This window comes from Taudactylus pleione, unplaced genomic scaffold, assembly GCF_031769625.1.
Source record: "Taudactylus pleione unplaced genomic scaffold, aTauple2 ptg001990l, whole genome shotgun sequence".
NCBI lineage: Eukaryota > Metazoa > Chordata > Amphibia > Anura > Myobatrachidae > Taudactylus > Taudactylus pleione.
In genome coordinates, this window is record NW_028286386.1 from 5,351,467 (window position 1) to 5,378,151 (window position 26,685).

General features: G+C 43.2%; 1 protein-coding gene across 1 annotated transcript in view; it reads right to left on the minus strand.

Annotated features, from left to right (window-relative positions):
- Positions 1-26,685, minus strand: part of CDHR2 (cadherin related family member 2) — a 156,421-nt gene that overhangs the window by 55,168 nt on the left and 74,568 nt on the right. The window contains exons 12-16 of the mRNA XM_088465411.1: positions 22,793-23,036; positions 22,455-22,694; positions 18,159-18,228; positions 16,429-17,040; positions 13,523-13,594 (exon numbers count right to left, since the gene is read on the minus strand). Coding sequence (XP_088321537.1) covers positions 13,523-13,594; positions 16,429-17,040; positions 18,159-18,228; positions 22,455-22,694; positions 22,793-23,036 — 1,238 coding nt within the window. The remainder of the gene's footprint in view (positions 1-13,522; positions 13,595-16,428; positions 17,041-18,158; positions 18,229-22,454; positions 22,695-22,792; positions 23,037-26,685) is intronic.

The following is a 26,685-nucleotide window of genomic DNA, read 5'->3' on the forward strand; positions in this document are numbered from 1 at the left end:
CCGGCCCTTTACTTATGACACAGGTGCACGCTTGGCACTACTTTGTTGATGCACGTGCGGCTACTGCGCACACAATTCACAAACACAGAAAATAATTTTTTTTGGTTTGGACTGGAGTGTACTTTCGGGGGTTACAGCACCCTTTAACGGTCAAGCCAGCCGGCCCTTTACTTATGACACAGGCGCACGCTTGGCACTACTTTGTTGATGCACGTGCGGCTACTGCGCACACAATTCACAAACACAGAAAATAATTTTTTTTATGGTTTGGACTGGAGTGTACTTTCGGGGGTTACAGCACCCTTAACGGTCAAGCCAGCCGGCCCTTTACTTATGATACAGGCGCACGCTTGGCACTACTTTGTTGATGCACGTGCGGCTACTGCGCACACAATTCACAAACACAGAAAATAATTTTTTTTTTGGTTTGGACTGGAGTGTACTTTCGGGGGTTACAGCACCCTTAACGGTCAAGCCAGCCGGCCCTTTACTTATGACACAGGCGCACGCTTGGCACTACTTTGTTGATGCACGTGCGGCTACTGCGCACACAATTCACAAACACAGAAAATAATTTTTTTTTTGGTTTGGACTGGAGTGTACTTTCGGGGGTTACAGCACCCTTAACGGTCAAGCCAGCCGGCCCTTTACTTATGACACAGGCGCACGCTTGGCACTACTTTGTTGATGCACGTGCGGCTACTGCGCACACAATTCACAAACACAGAAAATAATTTTTTTTTTGGTTTGGACTGGAGTGTACTTTCGGGGGTTACAGCACCCTTAACGGTCAAGCCAGCTGGCCCTTTACTTATGACACAGGCGCACGCTTGGCACTACTTTGTTGATGCACGTGCGGCTACTGCGCACACAATTCACAAACACAGAAAATAATTTTTTTTTTGGTTTGGACTGGAGTGTACTTTCGGGGGTTACAGCACCCTTAACGGTCAAGCCAGCCGGCCCTTTACTTATGACACAGGCGCACGCTTGGCACTACTTTGTTGATGCACGTGCGGCTACTGCGCACACAATTCACAAACACAGAAAATAATTTTTTTTTTGGTTTGGACTGGAGTGTACTTTCGGGGGTTACAGCACCCTTAACGGTCAAGCCAGCCGGCCCTTTACTTATGACACAGGCGCACGCTTGGCACTACTTTGTTGATGCACGTGCGGCTACTGCGCACACAATTCACAAACACAGAAAATAATTTTTTTTTTGGTTTGGACTGGAGTGTACTTTCGGGGGTTACAGCACCCTTAACGGTCAAGCCAGCCGGCCCTTTACTTATGACACAGGCGCACGCTTGGCACTACTTTGTTGATGCACGTGCGGCTACTGCGCACACAATTCACAAACACAGAAAATAATTTTTTTTTTGGTTTGGACTGGAGTGTACTTTCGGGGGTTACAGCACCCTTAACGGTCAAGCCAGCCGGCCCTTTACTTATGACACAGGCGCACGCTTGGCACTACTTTGTTGATGCACGTGCGGCTACTGCGCACACAATTCACAAACACAGAAAATAATTTTTTTTTTGGTTTGGACTGGAGTGTACTTTCGGGGGTTACAGCACCCTTAACGGTCAAGCCAGCCGGCCCTTTACTTATGACACAGGCGCACGCTTGGCACTACTTTGTTGATGCACGTGCGGCTACTGCGCACACAATTCACAAACACAGAAAATAATTTTTTTTTTGGTTTGGACTGGAGTGTACTTTCGGGGGTTACAGCACCCTTAACGGTCAAGCCAGCCGGCCCTTTACTTATGACACAGGCGCACGCTTGGCACTACTTTGTTGATGCACGTGCGGCTACTGCGCACACAATTCACAAACACAGAAAATATTTTTTTTTTTGGTTTGGACTGGAGTGTACTTTCGGGGGTTACAGCACCCTTAACGGTCAAGCCAGCCGGCCCTTTACTTATGACACAGGCGCACGCTTGGCACTACTTTGTTGATGCACGTGCGGCTACTGCGCACACAATTCACAAACACAGAAAATAATTTTTTTTTTGGTTTGGACTGGAGTGTACTTTCGGGGGTTACAGCACCCTTAACGGTCAAGCCAGCCGGCCCTTTACTTATGACACAGGCGCACGCTTGGCACTACTTTATTGATGCACGTGCGGCTACTGCGCACACAATTCACAAACACAGAAAATAATTTTTTTTTTGGTTTGGACTGGAGTGTACTTTCGGGGGTTACAGCACCCTTAACGGTCAAGCCAGCCGGCCCTTTACTTATGACACAGGCGCACGCTTGGCACTACTTTGTTGATGCACGTGCGGCTACTGCGCACACAATTCACAAACACAGAAAATATATTATTTTTTTAGCACTTGGGGGGAGCACCCCTGATGGACAGAGCACCCCCTGGACAACACTGCAGCACTCCTTTAGGACTGGGACACTGCACAGGACTTTGGAGTGGACACAGCCCCTATGGAGAACTGACTGCACAACACAGTCCAGCCAGCCCCTATGGACTTTGAAGTAGTGGACACAGCCCCTATTAACAACAGCAGCACAGCACAACACAGCCAGCCCCTATGGACTTTGAAGTAGTGGACAACAGCAGCACTACACTACACTACACTACACAGCCCTAACTCCCACCCTCCCTCTTCACTGTCCACAGCCGAGTGAGAAAATGGCGCCGACGTGGGTACCTTATATAGGATCCAAAACCCGCGAGACTCGGAAGGCGGGATGATGACGTTTTGCCTCGATTTCAGATCCGAGTCAGGCGGGAAAAGTCGAGCCTGATTCGGATCGGACTCGGATCGGGGGGGCTCGGGGGGTTCGGATTTCAGAAATCCGAACCCGCTCACCCCTACTAGATATATGCACCGACCCCCGTGTTTTGGATCCGGATTCATCTCCATGTTTTGGTTTTGCAAAACCACCCTCACGAGTTTTGGTTTTGGACCTGTATTTTTTTTAAAAAACAGCTAAATTGATATAACTTTGACCTGTTTACATGCAATCCAAAACTCGAGTTCGGTTTTTGAATCCGAGTTCCGAATCCTGGGAAAAGATCTGAATCAGGACTTGGTTCGACTCGGTTATCCGTAAATTCGGTTGTTGTCGGTTCTGTGGGAACCGAAGCCGCACATATCTAATTTATACAGTTATTATATTATTAACAAACATCTACAATAATCTGAGTTGGCAGCTATTGCTGACACTAAACCAGTGTGTCCCAAAGCAAGTTCCCCAGATCACCTCAATAGGTTATGTTTTGAGAATTTCTATAATAATAATTATTATCATTTATGTATATGGCGCCACAAATCTTCCGCAGTGCCTTATAAAGTACATAAACAAGTTGTAGACAAGCGACTTACAGAACAATACACTACAGGACCAGGACATGGATAATATATATTGCTACATTAGCGACCATAACACCCAGATAAGCAACAGAGCATAAGCAACCAAGTGTTAGGTGCCCTAGTGGTGAGTAAGAAGTAGATGAAACTAAAGTAGGGAGAAGCACAAGAGGGTAGAGGGCCCTGCTCGTAAGAGCTTACATTTTAAAAGGGAGGGGAAGACAAACAGGTTTGACACAGATGGGGTAGATGGGGAGGAAAGAGCATGTAGCAGGGTGTTAGAATGATAGCTGGAAGGCTTTGATGAAGTAGTGGGTCTTGAGAGCCTGTTTGAAGGATTGCAAAGAGGTGGAGAGTCTGATGGGGAGTGGGAGAGAGTTCCAGAGGTGGGGAGTAGTGCGGGCATAATCTTGGAGGCGGGAATGGGAGGAAGTAATCAGCTGGCATGAAAGGCGGCGTGTATTCGTTGAACGAAGAGAGCGGAGAGGAGAGTGAAGGGGGATGAGATCAGAGATGTATATGGAAGAAGATTGGGTGAGGGCTTTGTAAGCGAGCGTGAGAACCTTAAATTGGGTTCTGAAAGGGAAGGGGAGCCAGTGGAGGGCTTGTAGGAGAGGGGAGGCTGATGTAGAGCATTTGGAGAGGAAGATAAGCCATGCAGCAGCATTAAGGATAGACTGGAGAGGAGAGAGATGGGATTTGGGGAGGCCAGATAGGAGGAGGTTACAGTAGTCCAATCTAGAGATGACCAGTGAGTGTATGAGGGTTTTAGTAGCATCCTGGGTGAGATAGGGTCTGATCTTAGAAATATTTTTGAGAGTTATATTAGTCCGCTGGTTCAGTCATTTACGTAGCTGTTCTCATAGACAGAAATATGTTGGAGATTCTTGAGGGTTGGATTAGCAAAACACTACCCTAAACAAATGGTCCCCAGTCCACTGTTCAAACAGCAGGACTTATGGAGCAAGTGAGACCACTAATGGATGTTACTATTACTATATCCCTTAGGATAATAATTCAGTGCTCTGAGAAGCCTAAAGTGACATAATTTAGATAAGCCACCTTAAATCTGCTGGATATATGCACATCTGTCCTGTATAGAGATTACTAGTAATATGCTGCTCTTTTTTTGTGGGTCTTCAGTTGTGATGTGATTCTGAAAAAGTGACTCATGCACTGTGGTGTATAACAGAAAAGGAGAGCATTCTGTGTTATAGCACATTTTATGCACAGTTGTGATTATTTTTTATTATAAACACTTATATATGTGTGAGGAATATACACCAGGTTGATATTGATCACTCTTATTTGCCAGGTTTCTCTTGCCCCTATGGGTACTATGCCTTTCCTTACCTTTATAGTTTGTGTTACACAGTCATGCACTAGGTTTTTTAGTGTTATATATATACGTATAGCGGGCAATGTTGAGTATTCCGATTTTCCAGGTTTCTATTACCGCTGTAACATACTTATTCTGCTTGTTCAGAACTTTTCTTTACAAGCCTTTGAAAAGCCACCACTTATAAAATATAATCCTTATGCTGGGTACACACTGGGCGATATATCGGCCGTTCAATTGTATGGGTGATATATCTTATGTGCGCCGACCAGTATGTACCAGCAATATGTCTGTAAACGACGTCGTTCACAGACATATCACGCCAGCTGTGCAGCACAGCCGATGGTAGATATATCTGCATCGTGCTGTGTGTATGGGCCCTGACGCGACTCCTGGCCAGCAGGACCCACGGCCAGATGACAGATGATGGTTGTTCAGTGTATATGAACAACCTTCATCTGCAGATATATCTGCAGGTATGTCCTTGATGAAGGTCCAATTATACACTAGAATGTTGCAGTAAATCAGGCAGAGGCATAGCGGAGATTCTGCAATTGCGCAGACCGGGTCCTACGTATGTACAGATTCACTATAATTGGGAATCTGCGTTAGTATGTTTAACTGCATCCTCAGCTGAATCAGCCCCAAAACCTCAGGATTATTTTATGAAAAGAAAATGTTACATATAGTCCTTCTTAAATTAATTCTAACTTAAATTAAATCTATTAAATCTGCAAGTGGTTTCTTATATTTGCTGAAAGTTGACCTACTTAGTAGAGTCGTGCTTCACTTTTCTGTATCAGTATGAGTTAGTGTGGAAGAGTGGCATAGATATTTATTTATTTATTAACAGTTTCTTATATAGCGCAGCATATTCCGTTGCGCTTTACAATTGAAACATTAACAGAACAAAACTGGGTAATGGCAGACAGATATATAGGTAGGAAGGCCCTGCTCGCAAGCTTACAATCTATAGGGAGTAAGATATAGTAAGTAAGTTGAATTATGGCGTGATGCACTGTATCAGCCCAATCTTACTCCTTGCATCCTGCCCAATCAGGTAAAGCGACAATACACACAACACTTTAAGGAGAAGATCCAAGGCGATACAGACAAAATGAATAAAAAAAGAAACAGATTTTTCAAACCAAAAGAGTCCAGAGTATAAATTTTTGCAGCGGTCCAAAGGCAGTCAAGACAACTACTTCCTCTCATTCAAATTGACTCCAAGGTGTAGGGTAGGATATGAAAAATAAAACAATAGGAAACATGAAGTACTGCCAAATCCAAATATATGATAAAATTAAATAAATTTACTAAAAACAAACTCGTGTGAGTTTGGGAGAGATTTCTCTCTTTTCACTCGTAAAACTCGGTGAAGATCGCAAACTCGAAACAACTCATTATCGGGCAAACTCGAAAGTACTTTTCATGAAAGAGATGCAACTCTGGAATTTATCAATAATCGAGATTACAATCTCGGGTGAGATTGTAGCAAGCGCGCTGATAAATTGGTTTCAAACACTAAACCTCCTGAGCTGCGAGTTTGGCAGAAACATACACAGATCAGTGTGATTTGTGTTTCTGCATGTATACTAGGGGTGAGCGGGTTCGGATTTCTGAAATCCGAACCCCCCGAGCCCCCCCGATCCGAGGCCGATCCGAGGCAGGCTTGACTTTTCCCGCCTGACTCGGATCTGAAATCGAGGCAAAACGTCATCATCCCGCCTTCTGGGTCTCGCGGGTTTTGGATCCTATATAAGGGACCCGCGTCGGCGCCATTTTCTCACTCGGCTGTGGACAGTGAAGAGGGAGGGTGGGAGTTAGGGCTGGCTGGGCTGTGTAGTGTAGTGTAATGTTGTGCTGTGCTGCGCTGTGCTGCTGTTGTCCATAGGGGCTGTGTCCACTCCTTCAAAATCCATAGGGGCTGGCTGGACTGTGTTGTGCAGTCAGTTGTCCATAGGGGCTGTGTCCACTCCAAAGTCCTGTGCAGTGTCCCAGTCCTAAAGGGGTGCTGTAGTGTTGTCCAGGGGGTGCTCTGTCCATCAGGGGTGCTCCCCCCAAGTGCAAAAAAAATATATTTTTTCTGTGTTTGTGAATTGTGTGCACTGTGGCTGCACGTGCATCAACAAAGGAGCAGCGCCAAGCGTGCGCCTGTGTCCCATAAGTAAAGGGCCGGCTGGCTTGTCCGTTAAATGGTGCTGTAACCCCCAAAGTACACTCCAAACAAAAAAAAATATATTTTCTGTGTTTGTGAATTGTGTGCGCAGTAGCCGTACGTGCATCAACAAAGTAGTGCCAAGCGTGCGCCTGTGTCATAAGTAACGGGCCGGCTGGCTTGACCGTTAAAGGGTGCTGTAACCCCCAAAGTACACTCCAAACAAAATAAAAAAATATTTTCTGTGTTTGTGAATTGTGTGCGCAGTAGCCGCACGTGCATCAACAAAGTAGTGCCAAGCGTGCGCCTGTGTCATAAGTAAAGGGCCGGCTGGCTTGACCATTAAAGGGTGTTGTAACCCCCAAAGTACACTCCAAACAAAATAAAAAAATATTTTCTGTGTTTGTGAATTGTGTGCGCAGTAGCCGCACGTGCATCAACAAAGTAGTGCCAAGCGTGCGCCTGTGTCATAAGTAAAGGGCCGGCTGGTTGTCCGTTAAAGGGTGCTGTAACCCCCAAAGGGCACTCCAAACAAAATAAAAAAAATGTTTCTGTGTTTGTGAATTGTGTGCACTGTGGCTGCACGTGCATCAACAAAGGAGCAGCGCCAAGCGTGCGCCTGTGTCCCATAAGTAAAAGTCCAGCTGGCTTGTCCGTTAAAGGGTGCTGTAACCCGCAAAGTACGCTCCAAACAAAATAAAAAAATATTTTCTGTGTTTGTGTGCACCTTAGCCGCACGTATATATCAATACAACATAAATGGAGGACCAAACTTTCTCCGCTAAAAATAAAATAGGGAAAGATCAAGAACCACTTCCTCCTAGTGCTGAAGCTGCTGCCACTAGTCATGACATAGACGATAACATGCCATCAACGTCGTCTGCCACGGCCGATGTCCAATGTCATAGTAGAGGACACATACAATCCCATATGACAAAGTTCAGGAAAATGACCTTAAAAAAAACATTTAAATCATCTGAAGAGAAACGTAAACTTGCCAATATGCCATTTACGACATGGAGTGGCAAGGAACGGCTAAGGTCTTTCCCTATGTTCATGACTAGTGGTTCAGCTTCACATGACGATGGAAGCCCTCCTCCTGCTAAAAAACTCAAACGAGTTAAGCTGGCAAAAGCACAGCGAAGAACTGTGCGTTCTAAGAAGATATCACAAATCCCCAAGGAGAGTCCAAGTGTGGTGGCGGTTGCGAAGCCTGACCTTCCCAGCACTGGACGGGAAGAGGTGGCTCTTTCCACCATTTGCACGCCCTCTGCAAGTGCTGAAAGGAGCACCCACAGTCCACTTGCTGATATGCGAATTGAAGATGTCACTGTTGAAGTACAACAGGATGAGCATACTGGTGTAGCTGGCGCTGAGGAGGAAGTTGGCAAGGAGGATTCTGATGGTGCTGTGGTTTGTTTAAATCAGGCTCCGGGGGAGACAGTTGTTGTCCGTGGGATGAAAAAGCCCATCACGGTCATGCCTGGGCAGAAGACCAAACATTCCACCTCTTTGGTCTGGCAATATTTCTATCCAAATCCGGACAACAACTGTCTTGCCATATGTACCATATGTAAAGGTGAAATAAATAGGGGTAGGGACGTTAACCACCTAGAAACATCCTCCCTTATATGTCACCTGCAGCGCATTCATAAAAAGTTACTGTCAATTTCAGAAACTTTGGCTAAGACCGTAAGCAACCCAGGGACACCTAAATTCCTTTTTCCTGTTTTGTCCAAGGAATCGGTTGATGAGGATGATGAGGACGACATCTTGCCTCCGTAGAGCCAGTTTGTGCAGGGACACATTAATTGCCAGCTTGTTTTGTGGGGGCCCAAACGAACCAATCATTTCAGCCACAGTCATGTGGCAGACCCTGGCGCTGAAATGATTAGTTTGTTAAAGTGTGCATGTCCTATTTATACAACCATAAGGGTGGGTGGGAGGGCCCAAGGACAATTCCATCTTGCACCTCTTTTTTTTCTTTGCAGTATGTACTGTTTGGGGCCTAGTTTTTCAAACTGCCATCCTGTCTGCCACTGCAGTGTCACTCCTAGATGGGCCACGTGTTTGTGCCGTCCACTCGTGTCGCTTAGCATAGTCATCCAGCTACCTCAGTGCAACCTTTTGGCCATAAAAACAATATTGTGAGGTGTGAGGTGTTCAGAATAGACTGGAAATGAGTGGAAATGAAGGTTATTGAGGTTAATAATTGCATAGGAGCATAAAAACCCATAAATTCTGTGATTTTAGCTGTTTTTATGCTTTTATTAAAAAAAAAATACAGATCCAAAACACAAAACCCAGAACCCAAAACACGGAAGGGTGGTTTTGGCAAAACCAATCCAGATCCAAAACACGAAGAAAGATCCAGATCCAAAACCAAAACACAAAACACGAAAAGTGGCCGGTGCACACCCCTAATGTATACCTATTTTTTTTTTTTTTTAAATTACGTAGGGGTCCCCCCCCCCCCAAAAGCATAACCAGCCCTGGACTGCTCAGGCAGTCCTGGTTCCTAAAATTATGAGGAACAAAATGTGTAGGGTTCCCCCATAATTTAGGAGCAATCATCTGGCTGCAGGGCCAGTGCTGGTTTTAAATATAGGGGGAAAAATGCGTAGGGGTCCCCTTATATTTAAAACAAGCATCGGATCCAAACCGACCGGGGTGTAATGCCACAACCAGGAGACCCTATCACCGGGTCTCGAGAGCCAAAGCATTAACACCCCAAGCCAGTCAGCCCAAGCCGGGGATCTCATGGGGGTCTCCCCTCTTCCCCGCACCCCTGGAGTGGTGGGTACGGGGGTAATAATGGGGCAAATCGTTCAAAACTATTGTATTGTATAGTAGAACTACAGGTGCCAGCATGCCTGCCCTTTGGCACTTGTGGAACTACAAGTGTCAGCAGGTGGCCGGCACCCGTACTCCCACTGTAAAATAAATAGTCAAAAAAACACAGTACACACACACCGTCTAAAGTACAACTTTATTACATTCACCTACCTCACTCACACATACTTACCTACTGCCAGCTGATCTGTTCACTTCTCCCATGTAGAATCCAATGGGTGTACTTGTAAAAAAGATCCCATGCTCACCTACAGTATGTCTTTGTGCTGCTCTCCGTAGTATCCAAAGCTCTAATGCAGGTTTAAGTCCGGACCTCTTCTCCTGCAAACTGATATATTGCACTTTTTTCTGTATATCTGTTATCATCTATACTTGACTCTGGGTCTCTTTCAGACCCGCACGCGAGCGCAGGACGCTCGCAAGCGGGTCGATGGTACCCAAATGCGCATGCGCACGATGGAGGGAGCTCCGTCGTGCGCATGCACGAGACCTGGCGAGTGACGGGGTAGCCGTCGCTCGGGGTCTCGCACCAAAGGGGCGTGCTGTCGATGGTGAGTGACAGCACGCCTCCTTTGGTGGGCGTGCCGGGGGCATGGCTGCCAGACGGAGGCGTTCCCATGGGAACGCCTACCGTCTGGGTCCGGCCCCACTGACATCACTAGTGATGTCAGTGGGAGTGATTTTGGCTCTGATAGAGCCAAAATCACTCCAGGGCTTGCGGCAGCGAGACCCTACCGCAGGGTCTCGTCGCAAGCCCGATGGTCGCGATGGTCTTGACCATCGCGACCATCATCATGGACGCTCGCATAAGCTGTGGGTGGAAACCCACAGCTATGCGAGCGTCCAAGGGGCAGCTCCAATGTTAGGTAGGAGGGCCCTGATTCAGAGCGAGCGCTCTGGTCAGAGCGTCCGGCTCTGAATCAGGCCCCCATGTATTGAACATCTACATTTGAGACTATTCTGATTGTTCCTAATGGCTTTTTAATTATTTTCTGCTTGGAAAAAAGTATTATTGTTTTCTAACACTGATAGTGTGAGATAAATGAAGGACACCATCGTGTATAAAGTAACCATTATGGGTGGATCCCGACCATTATTCATGTGAGTTGGGTACGCTTGATTATATATCCATTTTAAATTCTACACGGTGATGTATTTATAAAGAAAATAAACTTTTATGTATATTTCCCACAAACTTCCCAAGTGCGTTCTTGGTACGCTTGCATATAGAATCAGGGGGATGTATTCATAATATATTTGGATTTAGCAGTACTTCACATTTGTTTCCTATTGTGTTTATTTTTCATATCCTACCCTATATCTTGGGGGTAAATTTACGAAGATGGGAGTTCTATTTAAGAAGTGATGCTGCCTATAGCAACCAGTCAGATTCTACTTCTCATTTATCTAGCACCGTCTAGAAGATAATACCTGGAATCCAGGGCTGGATTAAGGTCTGTGGGGGCCCCTGGGCAACAAACATGTGGGGGCCCCTATTAAATGTGATGAACTGGGGGTATGCACAATGGGGACCTTACGCAGAGCCCCCATTAGTGTCAGTGCTCCCAGTGGTAGTGCCCCGTATGCAGAGCCCACAGTAGTGGTGCCCTTTATGCAGCGCACCCAGTAGTGCCCCTTATGCAGTGCCCCCTATGCAATACTCCCATTAGTAGTGCCCCTTGTAGTTATGCCCCCAGTAGTAATGCCCCCTGTGGTAGTGTCCCCAATAGTAATGCCCTCTGAATAAATGCCCTAGTAATAACCCTGTAGTTGTGCCCCGAGTAGTCATGCCCCCCAGTAGTCATTACTCCCCAGTAGTCATGCCCCCTGTGTGTGCCCAATAGTAATGCCCCCTGTATAAATGCCCCCAGTAGTACTACTCCTGCAGTTGTGCCTCCAATAGTAATGCCCCCAGTAATCATGCTCCCTGTAGTACAGCCCTGTATAAATGCCCCTGTATTAGTGCCCCCAATAGTAATGCTACCTCTGTAGTAGTGCCCGAGTAGTAATGCCCCGCCTTCAAGTAGTAGAGCCCCCAATATAAATGCCCCCTGAGTAATGCCCCCAGTAGTTATGCCCCCCAGTAATGCCGCCAGTAGTAGTGCCCCCTGAGCAATGCCCCCCCAGTAGTGATGCCTCCCCCCCCGAGTAATGCCACAGGTAGTAATGCCCCCCCAGTAATGCCCCAGGTAGTAATGCCCCCCCCCAAGTAATACCCCCAGTAAGCCGCTTGCACTTAAAAAATAAAAATCTCATACTTACCTTAAGCTAAGCCCCGCGTCCACTGCTGTCCATGTCTAGTCAGCTCCTCTGCACTATGGGAGAGACGTCATGACATCTCTCCCTTAGTGCGCTGCGTGAGCCGGAAGCCGAACGGAGCTCAAGAGTGAGCTCCAGCCTCCGGCTCCGGCTGCCGCTGGTTACTATCACAGCGGGTGCCTGTCAAATGGACCTCCCTGCAGCACCGGGGTTAGGTTGACTGGAGGAGGCGGAACTGGCTCTGTCTCCTCCGATCCACTTTAACCCCGATGGATGTGGGGGCCCTTCATGTGTGGGGGCCCAGGGACGACCGCCCCTGTCACCCCCCCGTTAATCTGGCCCTGCAGGAATCTGATTGGTTGCTATGGGCAATATCACTACTTAATAGAACTCCCATCTTAGTAAATTTACCCCTTGAAGTCAATTTGAATAAGAGGAAGGAGTTGTCTTGACTGCCTTTGGACCACTACAAATATTTATACTCTGGACTGTTTTGATTTGAAAAATCAGTTTGCAAGGTATTATGGATGTGAGATAGCGGTAGTGGGAGGCAGTGGGCATCTCTATGCTGGCAGTGCGATAGCATTCATTAGAATATTTTTGCAGAAGACCTGCATGCGATTACAGAGCTGCAATAGCAATAGCGAGCCTTAAATAATGAATCAGGCCCTCTGTGTGGTGGCACCGCTCGCACAACCCTAGTTACAACTCTGATAAGCATAGATTCAGCACTCTTGGATGCGCTCTCTTATTGGCTGGTGCACTCTCTTTTGGCTAGCACTCTCTTACTGGCTGGTGCACTCTCTTTTTGGCTAGCACTCTCTTTTTGGCTAGCACTCTCTTTTTGGCTGGTGCACTCTCTTTTTGGCTTGCACTCTGTTATTGGCTGGTGTACTCTCTTTTGGCTAGAGTACTTGTTTTTGTATTTTGCACAAACTTTTACACACATGTATAAGCATATAACCCTGCCCTTGGCCAATGTCACTAGGTCACATTTTATGGTGCCTGCCTGTATAGCTATATACTCTGTGCTTTTGCAAGCCAACACATTTGTGCCTTCAGGGGCTGATTCCGAGACAGATGGAAAGGGGCTGTATCTGGGGCCAGATCTACTGCCTTATTCTAATGCAAGATTTCATTTAGGTAATGCGAGGATCTATGTGTCAGCAAGCGGAAAGCTGTGCTGCCCACTGATTTCAAGCTAGTTGCCGTAACTGTCATCATAAGTTTCAGGCCTTGCACCCGCCCCATGATAGGTGCAAGAGATACCTTCACCTTATGAATGACACAGAATTGCACAAAGCATTAGATACACGCACATGACACTGCCTAAAGTCAGCGTGGTTTCATACTCTCTTATTGTGGCTGCCCAGAAACGCCCAGTTTCACGGAGAGACAGATCCGGCCAAGTCCCATATAACTCAGAGTAGGACGGACATATGTAACAAGTGCATACATTCGCTGTATGTAAAAACTTGTCGTTTGCGCCCGTGTACAGATACCCCTCTGACTCAGGGCCAGCCCCCCAGTCACTATCATAAATGACAATGTAATAGGACATGGAACTTACCAAATGCATCGGTGATCTCTTTGAATTCCGGAGCATTGTCGTTGATATCCATTATCACCACACGCAGGGACTCTAATCGTAGAGACAAAAAGGTGATGTATACATCAAGAAATTAGTACGTGTATTTGTTTCTAATCTGTGTCAGAGCTGGAATGAACATTTGGTGATAGTGATTTTTTTTTTCTCCACCAGAGAAACTTCTCCCTCTGTTCTGTTACTATCGGGCATATTTATCAATATTATTTTCACACCTTTTTCACATTATTTTAGTATCCCCTAAATGTAAAAAAAGGGCAATTGTAGGAGAATTCGCAAAATTCTCCCACAAGCCCTACTTATCAGATTTTTGTAGTAAGCAGATCACATTTCCCATAATCGTAATGGGAAATGCAAACTGCTCATATTTAAGTGGAGAAGCCTTGTGATAATAACACCACCTGGAGATGGCGTTAGGGCTTTCCCCTGTTTCAGAGACTCCTGGTCTACTCTGGCAGTCACAGCACAGCTGGGAGCTGGCACCTGTGATCAGCCCTGTGCATCTAAATAAACCACAAGTTGATCACAGTGATAAAAAAAAGTATTTAAAAAAAAGAACAAACAAACACCTGCACCCAGGGACTGGTGATTCAGTGAGCTCCACTGTGGCTCCGGGTAGCTGATCGCAAGGCTCCTGCTCTATGACCCTGGTCATCTGATGTGTGCTGTAAACTGACATGTCAGTTTACAGCACACATCAGATGACCAGGGTCACAGAGCAGGCGCTGCACAGGCACAGTCTAAGGCAGTGGTTCCCAAACTGTGTGCCATGGCACCCTGGGGTGCCTCAGGACACTTGCAGGGGTGCTCCAGGTTGGTGGTGTAGCACCAAATCAAATTATTTATTGTCAATGTAATGTAAATATGTGGACAAACAGAAGGACAAACCTGTCTACTACCACATAACTGAACCTAAGGATGACAAGTAAGCACAATTTACTTAATTTATTTCTTTTTTCTGAATTTCTCAATAAGAAACTTTTGGCTTAGGGGTGCCATGAAAACAATTCTGATACTCTAGGGCGCCGTGATTCAAAAAAGTTTGGGAACCTCTGCTCTAAGGGTATTTATTGCTTAAAATACCCTGAGAAGTTCTTGGAGGGAATTCGCAGGGATAGAGCTTTCTTGCAAGTTCTGTCCCTGCATGCAATATTTGATGCATCCTTTGATAATATCACATTGGGAGTATGGGTGATATTATCACATCTCATCCACATCTAAGATGTGGATTATTATAAATATGCCCCTATGTCCGGATTGGATGGTTTTTATTTCTTCACTGCAGAAACTTCTCCAGGCTTATGTTATTCAGGGAGCTAATTCAGTAAACTTTCCTAAAGTAGCTGCCAGCCAATGCTAAACTGGAAACAGATTAGAGCAGCAGAGATCTACTTATGGGTCATTACAGATAAATTTATCTAATTCTTTTTTTTTATTATTACTTTTTTTTACCTTAGGTTTCCCAGTTTTTATTGCACTCTGTATACCTAATGGAACATTAAAGCTGACTACAAATCTTGAATTTTCCATTTTTGTCTAATATAGTTTTTGAGTTCTAATGGTTTTAAAAGTCAACAATACACAAATTTCCCACTTGTACTATAATGCACCCTTAAATGTTGCTGTCTCCAAAGTAGAGATGAGCGGTTCGGTTCTACTCAGTTACGATCGGATCTGAAAAACGGCATCTTATTTGCTATCCGGCTCTCACGTGTTTTAGATAGCCAATAAGATAAATTTGGTGAAAAGAACCGAGTAGAACCGAACCGCTCAGTTCTACTACAAAGTATAAACCAGTTAAGGAAACCAATTTGTGAACTTTTGATAAATGACTACAATATTTACATGTGTCTTCAAACACCTATGCTTTTTGCGTGAAACGCCTGGCACAACTTAGCCATGGGTAGCGATTTCCGTGCTTGAGTACTGTTTCCCAAACTTCGCTAATAGTGTACTAAGTACTAGATTTAGGACTAATATTTTTTGTCGTAAAGAAATTGGTATAGGGTGTTTTTACCTACGTACCTACTTTTTACTGAATTTGGCTTTATTCATTAATAGTGTAATAAGTACTTAGGGGATAGTATTTTTGGCGCTAACAAATTATTGTAAAGTAGCAGTTTAGGGTGCCTATTTTGAGAAATAGTTGCATGGCGCGGCAAAGTTGTATAGTTGTTGACGCGTCAGATGGGGATATTTGGCGCACTTTGAGGATAGATGTCACATGTGCAGTGTAAAATCAGAATTTTTTACATGTTACTATAAGCATAAATCGCTAAAAATATAATATCCCATTGAGATTCCAACTTGGATGTTGGTATGAACAATCTTAAAATATCAAGGAAAAAAACAAAATAAAAAATGTAAACCATGTTTTTTTCTTAAATATTTGATCCTGTGAGCTTGAATTGTTGATTTCTTTAAACCTAGTCATTTGTTATATCAAAATAAAGCCTATTCTTTTCTGAATAAAATGTTTTTTGGGTTTTTTTAATATCTGAATCCTGGCCTAATACTAAAAATTTTTTGCATGTTCACAAATGCTGTATTTTGAGAATTGAGACACTCTCTTATAGAGGGAGATGTACTAAGCCTTGAAAAGTGACAGTGAGGTGCTGATTGGTTGGTGCTTATCACTCTCCACTTTATCACTTTTCAAGGCTTAGTACATCTCCCCCATAGTATTAAATGTATGCAAAGTATAAAATTAAGTTAATTTGCATTGATTATGTTGACATTGAATGACCCATATATTCATGTGTGTATGTTTTTTTGAGAGTAAAGGTTTAAAGTAATGGCCAGGTCAACGATTAATAATGTAATTTTTAAGAGAATTTCAAGGAGGTCTATAAATGAAACTTTACTGATACCATTCTTGCTGTATTTGTCCCCAAGAACTGTCAGCTTGTCCTCTACACGTAGTAACATCACCATCAGATCACAAATCTCATAATCCACTTCTATAGTGAGATTCACAAATAACTGCCCATCAGGTGCCAGCCACAGCCAGTCATAGCAAATGCTGCCCACATCCTCCCCATTCTTGAAGCACTGCATAGACAGTTGCTGGAATTCCAGGAAATGATTGGTATCAGGGTCTGTTGCTATCAATGTTGTAATCTTATGCGGTCCACCTGTGGTATTCTCATACACATGGAGGTCTACCAGAGAAGAAGGAAGTATAGATGGTGGCTCATCATTGACATCTAGCACTTGTACAAAGGCAGTGGTATACGCAGCGTTACTAACTCCCAGGACCCCATTGTCCTGAGCTTCTATGATCAGAGTATACATCTTCAGACGTTCATAATCCAGCTCCACTTCAGGATCTAAAGACAGTTCCCCAAGGTATTGGCCTAAAGCCTCTTTCCTTCCACGGATGATAAAATTCCCAGATCCACCTTGAGAAATACCGTAACTAACACGATTGTTTATTTCAGTCTGATCATGATCACTGACATTAAGACTCCCAACATAGGCCCCTGGAAGACAGAATAATAGAGACTTTAATGCAATCATCTCTGACAAGCCACTGTTATATATCTTGTTACAGTATAACTAATCAGCAACTGTGGGGGTTAAAAATACACAGACCTGTGAAAAATATATAATTTTTAACATTAACGCTCCCCGAAACCCTCTTTTACCACTATAATAATCACCTAAATCTATAGTGGAAGTCCGCTTCTGTCTTTCATCTTTTAATCCATTAAAAAAAATATGTAGATGGCGCAGGTTTTTATTTTAATTAACTATTTTTCCACTGTTTGTGTGGGTGTGGGGTTTTTAATAGTATTTTTGTAGCACTATACTGTAGGTACAAGTGCCAACATACCCAAACAGCCAAACAGTTGATGACTGCCAAGACTTGCTGAGACCTGTAGTTCCACATTAAATATGCTGATCTAATCTGTATTTTTGTACACTGGTTGACCTGTTTACTTATTTGTACCTTTGCAGCCTGCTTGGCATTTGGGAACTGCTATTATGCTGTCTATTGAAATCTAAATATTGTAATAAGCTGATTTCTTATTTTTTGACTATTACCCCAACACCCTGTGGCAGGGGTTTTGAGTGGAACTGGGCTATTTGTTTCCTAGATTATTGTTTTGGAAGCCCGATTATAGGGAATTCTGCTTAATTCTGAACAAACGGGGGCTGTCAGTTTATGATAGGGAAACTTTACACTACCTGGTCAGTGTTGTGGCTTTTACGGTTTTCTCTCCAATAATTACCACAAACAGCCCAGGCTATGAATGCTGGTGCTTAGGTTACTTTGCACAGAGGCACACCATTTTAATTATTGATTCTATATTAAAATGAAAGTCTTCGTCATCAAGTTGGTGGGTTTATGAAGAAGGGGCCGTGCCAAAGTTAAGCAATTCTCGTAAAATCATGTCATATTGGCCCTACCCATTCGCCATGGACCCACAATTCCTGGCAATATGCTCCCCATCCTGCCCACTTCCCTAGTAAGTGGATGGGATGTGGGAAGACCACCCACACATCCGAGGGCCAATATTTCTCTGTAGGAAGATTCGGGAAAGTAGGCCAGTATGATTTTAGGTCTGCATTGTGGTTGTTTTGGTAAAGGCCTTACCTTTTTCGCTCTCATTAATAGAAAATCTGTACTCGATTTCAGTGAAAATTGGTATATTATCATTTAAATCCTGAAAGAAATCAAAATAAATACAACATATTACTAGTACGTTATTCTATGTCACATCTGTCATACACACGTACTGCAAGATTGCTTTTCCCAATAATATTCTTTTAAAATATTATGGTAAAAATACCGAAGGGTATCAATTAGTTTTTAATTATCCGCCGTAATTTATAATAAATATTAATATGATTCCATGAACTTGTATTAGCGCTATTACAATAATGGGCTTTCCATGAATTACTTGTGAGTTATTTTCTACAAGCTTTCAAGATGGTGGTTATATATAAAAGCATGTGTCACCCTAAAATTTATGCACAGTGGGGCTGATGCGGAGAGAGCTGTATACTAGTTTGTGTAACATAAAACTAACCACTATCCCCCAACAGGAACGTGCATATAGGTTCCAATTATCTGAAGTATCAAATACTTCCACCAAACAACTAGGAGTAAAAACCCAAAATGTGCGTAATAGGAGGACTTGTTCATCCATCCAGCACTTAACTATCGGGACTCCGTAATATACTATTTTGTGTGGTGAGATCACTGACAAATTGATATTATTTTGAAACAGTCTGTTACTGATTGTTGTAACTAATATTTTTTTTTCCGTGTTTGAGGCTGTCCATATCTTACTCTTACTCTGCAAAATTTTGTCAACAATGTTATATATTTTTAACGAGAAGTTATATATGTTTAGTTTTAAGATATTGATGTATACGTATTTATAATATAAAATGTATTGATTTAAACAGATGGTGTCCTGAATTCTTGTTTCTACCATATTGGGAACATTACAATTTTTGATTAGCGCATCACCATTTTTTGTTTTAATCTAATGTGTAGCATAAAACACAAATATCGCTCTGTGCAAGCAGCTCTGAAAACCGCACGCCTATGTGCCCCAGCAAGTACTGTATGTGTGAATCTGATACTGCACAGGTGATTAAAGGCAAGTGCAAATACACAATGATGATAGTAACAGTCCCCAGCCCTAGCAAACCACTTGTGTTATTAAACTTTGAATGCAAAGATGATGCTGATAAGTGCTTTTCTTTGTGAATAGTGCATATATTTTGTTTTTGTGTGCATATTTTAGTTCTGCATACTCAAGAGGTTTGTTCGATTTTTTTTTTTTTTTTATAAAACCTTATTGAATGGGGAATGCATTTTTGGCAAACAAGACAAATGATTGAAAATGGATGTAAGTGTATGTTTATGCATGTCTAACTATCATTGCCACCTCACATGTATCTTATGATAATTGCAATTTTGTGTATGCCTTTAATTTGGAGCGCAATTGCGGTCAACTAATCATTATGAGTTCTTGTGTATATGTTGTCCTGACATGATGTATAGCTCAAACCTGCACATAAAAGAGTATCAAAGTATTTTATTTTTTCAAACGTGTTTCAAGTGTACAAAATGGCAGACATAAACTTCACCTGATTTATTAGAATTAATATTTATGAAGAGACGATTACAGCATTACATTATATTATGATAATAGTGTCAGTCAAGGGCATAACTACCATAGGTGCAGGGACTGCAGCTGTTATGGGGCCCACCTTCCCTGTCAAAGTTACATGTGTTATATACATTTTTCACCATTGGTTGGTACGTATGGGTCCTTACAAACTTTTGCTATGGCGCCCACAAATATCTACAGTAGTTACGCCCCTGGTGTCAGTCTCTAGTTCTAGGTGAACAGTGACTAATTGTAGCGAACAATTAAATTTCCTTATTTCATACAAATTTTACTGTATTTTAGGGGTCTATTCATTATCACTTCATTTATAAAAAAGTGTGTGAAAATTAACACTTTCACATAGTTTTGTATAAATTAAGTGTCAGGGCTATTCATCAAGGTCCAAAAAAGCATTCTTTTTGCAACTTGATGGTGTCACTGAGCGCCATCCTTAGATGGCGTACAGCCCCCGACAATCTTCACAGGCTGCCGTTTTCTCACCAGTCTGAAGATATACACGGCAGACACTGCAGTGCAGCCAGCAAAGGGATCTATTCAGATCCCTCCCTGCTGTAATTGTACTGCAGGGGTCCAGGAGCTGAGAGCTCCTGTGTACAGCCCACGCTGCCTCCTGCTCCTACTCACCTGTCACATTCTTCTTCTCGTCCACGGCATCCAGGCTCCACGGCATTGCTCCGGGTAAGAAGAGGAGACAGGTGAGAGGGAGTGGGGGGAGGGCGTGCACACCGGTTGAAACCATGCGGGAACGTGGCACAGCAGATGGGGGAGAGACAACAGAGCGCACACCGCTGAAGGCATGTAGGGGAAGAATAGACAAGAGGACACCAGTGAGGGCACCGGGGGGGACACAGAGTGTAAGGATGCCGGGGACAACTTCAAGACACAGCAGCAGGGGGAGGAGAGATAGGGGGAAGAGAGACAACAGAGCGGACATCGGATAAAAGGATGCAGGGGAGGAGACATAATACAGAGAGTAGCAGGGAGCACAGTCGTCGGCAGCTGTGGGGTGGGGGCTGCAACTGTGGGCAGGGGGGGGAACAGACACCACATCGGTGGAGAAATCCATAGGGACATGGCAGGTGTAGTGGGAAAATTATCACTTTTCTGAAGAGCTGACTACGCAAAGAAAGCAGCTTTCCTGAAGTGATACTTCTGTTAATGAGCATGATGAATGCCTCCAAACTGTTTTTTAAATTCACAGCTAGTTTAAAACATAATTATCACAACTTAGTGATAAATATGTAATGATGAATAGATCCCTTAGTCTGCAACTTTATTGTGTTATAGGGGTTTATTCATCATCACTTGATTTATACAGAAGTATGTGAAAATTAAGATGTTTCACCTACTTTTGTATGAATTAAATTTCAGAGCTATTCATTATAGGTAACGCAGAAGATATCACGGATAGTGTTTAGAAACACTTATTCCTGATAGTATAGTCAAAATGGCGGCTTATTCAAACATGCAAAATGAAGATAGAGAAGGCATATTCTAATGTATAACATACCATTGTAACACAAGCATGCTAAACTAATTATAAAAGAAGAGACATGGGCAAGTAAATGAAATATCTCTCTACTAGCTGATGTGTACCTGGCTTTGCTTTTGTTTATTTTATTGGTTTTGTGTATATCTCTTCCCTTTGCCTGCTTGTCCCTCTCTCTCCCCACTTCATATTTCTCTCTCCATTCCCTCTCCTCATTCCTCTCTCCTTCTCTTGGACGTTGTTTCTCACAATAGTCTTATGTGTGACTGAGTTAAACTCTGCCCCCGGAGAGTGTTGCGAGCACATCAGTAAGGTGTAAAAAATGAAAAAAGTTGTTGGTGATATGGGGCACCTATTTTCAATGTTTGGCTCCTACTGTCAAAAAATGCTACTACCCCTTGTCCCTCTTCCTCTACCCCTCCCTAAAGGGAAAGGGACAAGCGCGCCAAATGTGATTTTACGTTTGGCACGTGATTTGGACTTCTCCCTATAAGAGAGAGTCTCTGGCACCGGACGGGTGCCAGAGTGTAGGCTCCATACCATACTCCAGCGTTCCAGTACTCACCTGTTATCCTGATCTTGACCTTGGCTTATTTGTGACTCTGATTTTGCCTGATTCCTTTGTACTGCTTCTGATATCTGGTTCTGACCTCGGCTATTCCCTGTGACCTGTCTACGTCTGTTCCCTTTTACAGTTTCATCTGTTTGGTACTGACCCAGCCTGTCGACTACGTTATTCCTCTGCACTACATCCAGTACTCACCAGCACCTGAATAGGGGAACCTAACCTGAGGGCGCGACCTGTGTGTCGGACGCAGCCAAGTTCATACCTTCTTGCGAGGGTCCCTGGTGAATACCGCCGGCACATTAGACTCCACGCCTCAGGCATATGTCTAGCCAATTCCCTAAATACGGGTTGCATCCACAATCAGTCCGAGAGTTTGTGACATGTTGGAAATGAAGTGTGGTTAAACCCAAAGGAGTGAAGCAGGGGTGTAGAGGATGAGAGGACGACAGAGTAGGACTGTTCTGCAAAGAGTGTAGGAGAGTCACAGTGGCGGCCCTGCACTGTGCACATTAGGTCCAAGGTGTATGTAACATATTTGCTATCCCCTTAGGAAAATATTGTATAGATGAGAAGAATTTAGAACAATAGTTCTACTTTACTGTTCCACTTGTTGTCAGTAACTTATTCAATATGAGATAAATGTATACATTGCAAAGAATGGAAATCCAGATCCAGGCCTAAGATTACCTCAACATTGATGGTTACATTAACTGTAGATGATTGAGGAGGGACTCCCAGGTCATATAACATCACAGTCAGCACAATGCGCCCATTCATTTCTATATCAATGGCTTCTCGATCCAAGGTACTTAGGCTTGTGATAACTCCTGTGGTAACATTAATACTGAAATTCCCAATGAAAATACTTGGTAGAAAAATAAACTCAATCATACTGTTATTAGTGCCTGGTTCATCGTTGTCAATAGCCTGTGAAGTAGAAAAGTAATTTATTCATCTCAATAGATAACTGGAAGTTCAACTGACTGTGAATGATCTGCAACCAGCCAGTCACCTTGATTTCTCACCTGAATCGGAATATAGACATGATCAATGTTTTCACTGACGATTATATTATATGTTCCTATTGCCTCTGGAGCCCAATCATTAATGTCTAATAAAATGATCTCAAGTAGAGTAGTCCCAGTGGCATTCATTCCATCCTGTGCTCGCAGGGTTGCATAATACAGAGATCGGCGTTCTCGATCAAGTATCTCCCCATTGGACACTGTGATTCTCCCAGAAGAAGCATCCACTCGAAAAGAGTCTAGTCTGGAAACATGAAAACCCCAAAGTTATGGTTTTACTTATTTAGCAAACTTCATTGTTTTTATAAATTTTATCAGGTTTAGTGAATGTAGGAAAGAATAACAGTATCATACTAAATGAGTAGCTTACATAATTACAACTAATGCAATTCTACATGTTACTCTCATCAAAATATCTTACTTTACGATAAAATAAATAATTGAAATAAATTAACTTCCATTTCTCTTTTCTTGGATCTGGACTTTAATGCTCACATAGGATTCTAGTTTTCCCACAGCAAAGGTAAAACATTTATTTTATGTAAAGCTGGCAAGAGACATTACAATTTGTCTGTAGTCGCCCAAAAGCAACCAAACTGCCCAAACAAAGTCCAATCGGGATCAACCAGGTTTTGAGATGGGATTGAAAATTTGGGTACCTGATAACTGCATTGTTGTAAGTATTTTATTTTTCAACCCTAATGCATCGGTAACTTGTGATCGGATTTTCAACCATGCAGTCTTTACTAATTCATTCCTTACATAAGGGTTCCCTAAAGCCGTTACCAGTTGTCTCCCATCAAGGCCACTTTCTACATACACAGGGGTTGCATATTGAAGTCCCAATATTTTGCCAAAATGGAACAGTCACCTTTCTGCCACAGATGCAGGGTTTCTTATGCCACCTTACAACACCAATGTCTGGGTGGAATCTAGTGAGTGGGACTTAAACTGTGAACTCTGGATTGCACTACATAGTGAGACACAGGCTCAATTAGCAACTATTGCATACTATTTCCTGTGTATAGTTCTGTTTGAGGAAATCATACACCAGGGGGTCCACTGCTGGAACTTCAGATAAATTAAGTGACACTTGTTCAGAAAGAGAATCGTAACAATCGTAAATTATAAAAAATGGTCAAAAAGAGGATGCACCTTGTTAGTGATTCTTGTGTTAGAATTGAAGAAGGTCAGTCATCATGATTGGCAATCAAAAATATTCTTATAAAAATCTCTAACATTTAGAAACAGACTAAATTTCACTGTTACAAACAAATTTCCTGAGATATCCATGTAAGCAGAACAATTTTTTTTATAAATAGTGTTGCTTGAATCGAAGCTGAAGGAAAACCCAAGAGGGGTACTACTACTACTACTACTAACCAGATGGTGTTATATCCTCTGCTGATTGACTGCAGTCCTTTACTGCATTTTCATTAAGGCCTTCATATTATTATTATTATTATTATCCTTTATTTATATGGCGCCACAAGTGTTCCGCAGCGCCTTACATAGTACATAGAACTAATAAGTGAACAAGAAACAAGTAACTTACAGTACATTACAGTGCAGGACAGGGACACAACTTATATACATTGCTGAAATAGTGATTAAAGCACTCACAATACTGCCGGGAGTTGGCGGTCCCGTGTTAGGTGCCCTAATGGGGAGTAGAGAGTAGAAGAAAATGTAAAGAGAAGCACATGAGGGAAGAGGTCCCTGCTCATGAGAGCTTACATTCTAAGGGGAGGGGCAGACAGACAGGCGTGACACAGAAGGGGAAGATAGGAAGGAAAGTCAGTGCCCCAGTCTGAGACCTCTATCTTTTACTTCATAAAGAAAAGGCCAGCAACCACTGGAGAGGTAGACTTCTGAATTAAACTTTGTTGAAAATTCTCTCTGACATATTATGTCATGACTCAAGTCTCTTGTATGGAAAGAAGGTATACTTGACCTTGAGAAGGGTTTTCCTAGGGAAAAGGTTGATTTGACAATCCCTGTTAGAATCAGGTGGAAATACTTTGGCACGCTGCTTGCAGAACATCTTTGAAAGTGGAGAACTGGGACTTCCTGAGGATAAAACACTTTTTGAAAACACTGGGACTGACACAGACCCTGCTAATACTTGTACTGAATGCAATTTCAATACAGGGAAATGCCAGGGAAGCCCTAGTATGATAGAACTGCACACTTGGATCACAAAAAAGAAGATGGTTTGCTAATGTAAACCCTATATCCAAAAAAAGCAGTTTAATACTGACTGGTATGACTGGAAATTCTACAGCCAACTATGGCTGTTAAGAATAGGGATCTCTAACGGCAAAATGGAAGACCCAGGTTGTTTACCAAGGCGGTAAAAATTTCCAGCAACACCGGAATCCACAAGAACAGGACAGGTCATAAAACCAGAAGTGTACTTCATAGTTATGTAGAAGGAACAACGAAAAATGACTAAGGGAATCATCCTAATATGACCAGCTAGAGCTTGGTGTTTGCCAGATGCTTGGTATAGTGACAAAGAGATAACCAAGTTCTACACAGTAGGGACAAATTACTCTTACATTTTTTTCCCTGTTCCTCTGGAGTGAGAGAGGACTCTCCAAACTGTATGGACTCTTCCGGGGGCTGCGGAGGGACTGCTAGTTCTCCCAGCAGAGCTTTTGGTATCAAATTGCAACCTAATTGCCTAAATATTTGAGATAATCAAGGGATGCATGTAATTCATGGGAGGCCAAATGATCCTTAATGCAATCTGAGAGAACTTCCCAAAAAGCAGCAAACAGGGTCTTCGTAATTTTATTGCAGCTCTGATGCAAAAGTGTGAAATTTAAATACTTATTGTCCCATGGTATGTAGTCATAAAGTCAACATTCAGAATGTCAACATGGTCTCATGGTGACATTCAATATGTCGACATTGAGAATGTCAGCAGCACTGACATAATGACGACATTGTCAGAATGATGCAGAAGGTGTACAGATAAGAGGTGCAGTCATATGTACTAGGTCATTACATTTCCAGAGAGTGGAGGCCCATGCCAGGGCTTTGCAAATGAGGAGGGAATATAGGTAAGCATTAGTTAAGGAATTTGCAACAGGTTTTGTGGTTCCATAATATTTTCTGGGAGCAGAAATATGAATGTTAGATGAGATCATAGCGCTATATGGTGGAGACTTGGTCCGAAGAAACGAGAGAAGCAGGGTAAGAACCCAATGGAGAAAGAAAGAACAGAATTCCCCACGAGAATAGCGGCCACGAAGAGCTTGCTCACTAAGGGGTTGCTTTATCATTGTATACAAGTCCATATTGCAGATAGATCTATGCCTGCATTCGATCAGAGCATATGCAACAATGAGCAACTATGGTCACGTCAGAGGGGTGTTGTTTATATTGTCAACATTCATCACGTCGACATGCAGGATGTCAACACTGACCGTGTCAACACAATGAACTGACGACATGATCAGAATGTCGATAAAACTTTCCTGGTGGCCCAGTGGTGATATATCTGGTGTGGCGTGTCCGGCGACCCCTGCAGTGTCTTCCGGGTTAAGTGGTCAGCTGCTGAGAACTTCTGGCTCATCTTGCGACACTTCCAGTGGTGCATATCTCAAACACTCCCCCTGGTATCTAACCCTAACCTCCCCTCTGGTAGCCTAACCCTAACCCTGCCCCTGGTGCCTAACCCTCACCCTTCTGTAGCATAAACCTGCAGAATGTCGACATTGTGACTGCATCCCCGTCTGAGTTGTATGCATCTGTACTTGCAGCTGAATGTGTGCAAATGGGATGCAATGGGACGTTCACATATAGGCTAAATATTCTGAGAGTGTGTCATGACTGTTAGGTGAATTGTGGTCTATATTGAGTTCAGAACATGGAGCAATCTGTCT